This window comes from Rousettus aegyptiacus, unplaced genomic scaffold (genome assembly GCF_014176215.1).
Source record: "Rousettus aegyptiacus isolate mRouAeg1 unplaced genomic scaffold, mRouAeg1.p scaffold_m13_p_17, whole genome shotgun sequence".
In the NCBI taxonomy this organism is placed as follows: Eukaryota; Metazoa; Chordata; class Mammalia; order Chiroptera; family Pteropodidae; genus Rousettus; species Rousettus aegyptiacus.
This window is the reverse complement of record NW_023416292.1, coordinates 45,508,607-45,513,510: the sequence shown is the minus strand read 5'-3', so window position 1 is coordinate 45,513,510 and position 4,904 is coordinate 45,508,607. Positions and strand designations below refer to the sequence as shown.

At 38.4% G+C, this 4,904-nt stretch overlaps 1 protein-coding gene across 1 annotated transcript; it reads left to right on the top strand.

Annotated features, from left to right (window-relative positions):
- The first annotated feature begins 1,384 nt into the window (after positions 1 to 1,384).
- LOC107499712 (olfactory receptor 6N2-like) lies at positions 1,385 to 2,329 on the top strand. The gene has a single exon (XM_016124189.2). The coding sequence runs from the start codon at positions 1,385 to 1,387 to the stop codon at positions 2,327 to 2,329; it is 945 nt and encodes a 314-aa protein (XP_015979675.2).
- Positions 2,330 to 4,904: the final 2,575 nt, after the last annotated feature.

Genomic DNA, 4,904 nt, shown 5'->3' with positions numbered 1-4,904 from the left:
TCCATGTGTGCACAACATTATGCAAGATGGATTGTCTCTCCTCATACAAAACTATGTGGAACTTGCAGAAAGTTCTAGTGACCTAGAGGGGACAATGTCCCTGAGATTGGATTGCAGAACCTGACAATCAGGGTTATAGAGTTGAACAAAATAATTTGAGAAATAAACCTGATTGCCTTTACTTTCTTGTGCCCAACATCTTTTCTCAGAGGAATACATACTGAGAGATAGTCACACCCAGCAACCTCCGGGAACACACAGCAAGGAGCCCCCAGGAGACCAACATTTAAAGGAACATGAAATATAAGGAGGGAAGTATATTGAAAGTAGATGTGACACTATAGAAGAAGCTACAAGTCTGAATGCCATCAGAACAGTCAGATAGTAGGCAGGGATGCTACAATAGCGATGAGAGGAGCTGAAGAAGAGGACAAGGAAAGGGCTTTGACCTTTCTTAGATGAGGTCTATTAGAATGTTGGAAGAAAACTCTATGGACAAAGGTATAGATGTCCCCCATAACCCATTAACAATTTTCAGTGACTTTAGGGGACCATAAATTATCTGTATGGTAGATCTTAGAAAACACTTGTTCAAAACTTTTTATTTATAGAAGTTGAGGTTATGTAAGGAGAAGTTGCTTAGCTCAGTGTGCACTGTCAGTTACTGACAGAGCAAGTTTACAAATTCCTGACTTAAGTAAGGCTCTTAAAAACAAACAAACAAACAAACAAACAAACAAACTACCAGTAGGTTCTGACCTCGTGGTTTTCCTTTGTGAGAATTCTTTGTGCATATCTCATTCAGAGATCATATTTTCGAAAGCATAATGTGTCTACTGAAATAAATTACCTTCAGGCATCTTGGACCTGTGATATCAAAGACACTTCTTAGAGCTTCATTTCTTCTATTTCCCATCTTATAGTCCTTTTATTTCTTCTTCTAGTCCTCATAAGAACTCTATAACTATGGAGGGGATTCCTGACTATCATCCTTTCTCCAGAGCCAAGTATACCTTTTATTTTACCATTAGAAGCTATAGAAAAGATAGAGGTAGGACTTTTCCTCTCTCTCTTTTCTACTGATGGCAGAATAGGAAAAAAATCTATCTAGAACCTAATATCATAACATATAAAAAATGAACTGTGATCAGGAGCTTTGATTTTAGTTCCAGTCCTGTCAACAGCAGATTCTAGGATATGGTTCAAACTTCTTCTACCTTTGACGCTGTAGTTCCTCTCTTACAAAATGGAACTATTGGTGAGATAATATCCAAGTTTCTTTTAGGTGTTCACATTCGTGTTTTTGGAACTAGAAAATTTTCTGAATAGAAGAAAAATACAGAAGTAGTAGTTGTTTTATCTTTGTCCCTTGTTCTCAGGAATTATGGATCATGTCAATCACACATGGACTCAAGTGTTCATCCTTGCTGGTTTTACTACCATAGGAACCCTACAGCCTCTTGCCTTCTTGGGGATCCTGTGCATCTATCTCCTCACCCTAGCTGGAAACTTGTTCATTATCATCCTGGTTCGAGCAGATTCGGGACTCTTCACACCAATGTACTTCTTTATCAGTGTGCTCTCCTTCTTGGAATTCTGGTATGTCAACACCACAGTGCCCACACTGCTGCATACCTTGCTCCATGGATGTTCACCCATCTCATCAGCTGTATGCTTTATCCAGCTGTATGTCTTCCATTCATTGGGCATGACTGAATGCTATCTGTTGGGTGTCATGGCTCTGGATCGCTACCTTGCCATCTGTCACCCACTCCACTATCATGCTCTCATGAGCAGAAAGTTACAGTTATGGCTAGCAGGGGCCACTTGGGTGGCTGGCTTCTCAGCTGCACTTGTACCTGCTAGTCTCACAGCCACTCTGCCCTTCTGTTTGAAAGAGGTAGCACATTACTTTTGTGATCTGGCACCACTTTTACAATTGGCATGTGTGGACACAAGCTGGTATGCTCGGGTCCATGGGGCTGTGATTGGAGTGGCCACTGGGTGCAACTTTTTGTTCATTTTGGGGCTCTATGGGGGTATCCTGAGAGCTGTGGTGAAACTGCCCTCAGCTGCCAGCCGTGCAAAGGCTTTCTCCACCTGTTCTTCCCATATGACAGTAGTGGCACTCTTTTATACTTCTGCCTTTACAGTTTATGTGGGCTCACCTGGGATTCACCCCAAGGGCATGGAGAAATGTATTGCCTTGGTATATGCTCTTTTTACTCCTTTTTTCAATCCCATTATATATACCCTTCGTAACAGGGAGGTGAAGGAAGCCATGAAAAGAGTCACTGTCAGGATCAGGACTATTTTGAAGGCACCCTGACAAACTCTATTATTATAGCCTGGCTTTTCGGTAACTAGAATTCATCCAGTTGATTAGTTAATCATCTTGTCAGAGTAAAAATAAACATCAGTGAAAGAATCAATCTGATCATTTGTCAAACATACTGCAAACACCCACTCAAAAAGACAGTCCTGGATTTATCAGAGTTCGAATATATAAAGAGAGAGGAAGTATGTCTTTGATTTCATCCTAATGTAATGGGGGAGAGGTAACACAAGGAGGGAAAAAATCAGGGACTGTTTTACTGAATTTATGGCTTAATGCCATACTGGGAGAAAGAAGACCAACTAAAGCTTAGAGTAAAAATTTGGTCAAGATAGAATTCCCAGAGAAAGATTGAAAAGATGAAAAAACAATATTGGGAACAAGAAGAGTAAATTTGTAACTTGTGTAAATTTCAGATGTGAAGCAGTGAGTCATGGGCAAAAAGTTTAGCGAAGTAAATTTCAGTGATCCAGGTCTATCTTGTGATCAAAGGTAGCTTAGTAGAGGAGAGAATGAGCCTATTGGGCATGAGGCTAGAAGCTAGAGAGAATAATTACTCTCCAATGAGGCAAGAATAGGGTATCGGAAATAAGGGTATTGTCTGAGTTCATTTTTAATATCATGGAATATACCTTGAAATTATTTGGAGCCAAACGAAAATAACAAACAAGCAGCAGAGAAACCAAATGCTTTGCAAATCTTGTATATAAAGCACACATGTACAAATTAGAAAGTAGATTGAAATTTGAAATTTGAATAAAGATAGATACTTAAAGCTCTGATCACATTCTATCTTCTCTTTTCTCTCCCCATTCCCCAGCCACTTCCTCTGTTGAGCGGAGATTGAAAACTAACGCTCAGGTTCAAATTCCATACATTAGTGATATGTGAATTGAAGGTCAAATACCTGCCAAAGGATGTCAGAAAATTAGTGAGAAAGACAGGACCAAAATCTCAGCAGAGATTAGGCTATTGCATAGGTTTTAAATCCTTTAACTACTTTTCATACTAATATAAGTAAGTGCTGAAATATAAACTATTATTTTTGTATGTCTGTCTTATGTCAAAAACAGTGATAGCTGCTTTGAAATGAATTTTTTGTTTAATCCTCATACTATCCCTCTGAAAAAGGAAGACTTAATCCAATATTTACATAATGAAATTACAAGGATTACTGAATTTGCTGTAAAGAGACATGAAGTTAATCCTAGATCCACTTCAGCAGTCTAGTGGCCTTGGCAAGACCTTCTCAGCCTCATTCTTTCCATCTGCCAAGGGAGAGGCTAGGGGTGGATGAATGCATACCTCCCTTCCTGCTTAGGGAGTTTAATTGCATGATTTCAACATGTCTTAAGGAAAGCAGAATCTGAACTAGACCCAGATGGGTAAAATCTAGGCATTCAGAACAGAGAGCAAAAGGGAATGGTAAAAATCCCAGTTTTGCCACTTTTGACTATGTGATCCCAGACAAAAAGAAAGTTATTTTTATCTGATCTTGATTTTGTCTTTCTTTAAAAAAATGATATAACAAAAAGTTCAAAAGTTAAATGAAATAACACATGCTAAGTTTTCAATACATAAATTAGACTTATCATCTAAGAGACAGGGCAGTGTAGTAGTTAGAGTATGAATTTTGAGGCCTGTCTGCCTGGGTTCAAACATTAGTTCCACTATTTACTTGCTGTGTGTCTTCAGCAATGCACAGCTGCCCTGTGCCACAGTTTCCTGATCTGTAAAATGAAAACAATAATGGAACCTTAAGCACTATGAAATCTTAACCATCATTACTTCAAAAGTTTTCACATACATCTGTAGTAAGGATTTCTTGAGAAAGCTTGTGTGTATGTGTGTGGGTGTGTGTATGTATATATACACATATATATACATACATGTATATATAGATATATATACATATCTCCCATTTATATTGTGTATGAAGTCAGTAGAAATATCAGCATTTCAAGTGAAGCACCTTCTTTTGATTAGTGTCCAAAGTCAATGTTGCATAACCTGAGGAATGCTCCCTGCTCTCATGAAGTATATGTTGTTTCCCTAACGGCACAGTACAGTACTGCATTCTGCTGGACTGTGTATGTAGTCTATTGCATTTAAGCTCTGACCTTTTCTCTCCTCTTGTACCTCATTTCACTCTGACAGTTCTTTTTGAGGTAGTGGCTGTGGTGGGCACATCAAAAACTATTGAGGTGGCAGCACCAAAAAGTGGTTGGAAGTTCCCTATCTTTGCAATGGCTTTAATTAATAACACATTAATTAATAGCACTATGGGTCTCATCTTTGAGGGGTCTATACCATGCAATAAGCCTGGAGGCTTACAATCCTGTTTTGGAGATATAAATAGTTAACAACTCAAGGCAGCATCATTGACTTTTAGTACAGTGCTTTGTTTTCATTCATGAACAAATGATAAATAAATGAATAAACTCGTAACAGTCAAATGAGTGTAATAGATAGTAAGTACCTCTCCTAAAACTCCACCAGTAGACAGTCTCTTTCTTAGAACTATTTATATCTTTGAACTCTCCTTGTCTTTCATTTTATAATCTTTTCT

Bases quoted from the DNA above. Each gene is read 5' to 3' on its own strand.
- LOC107499712 (XM_016124189.2), top strand. From the start codon at position 1,385: ATGGATCATGTCAATCACACATGGACTCAAGTGTTCATCCTTGCTGGT.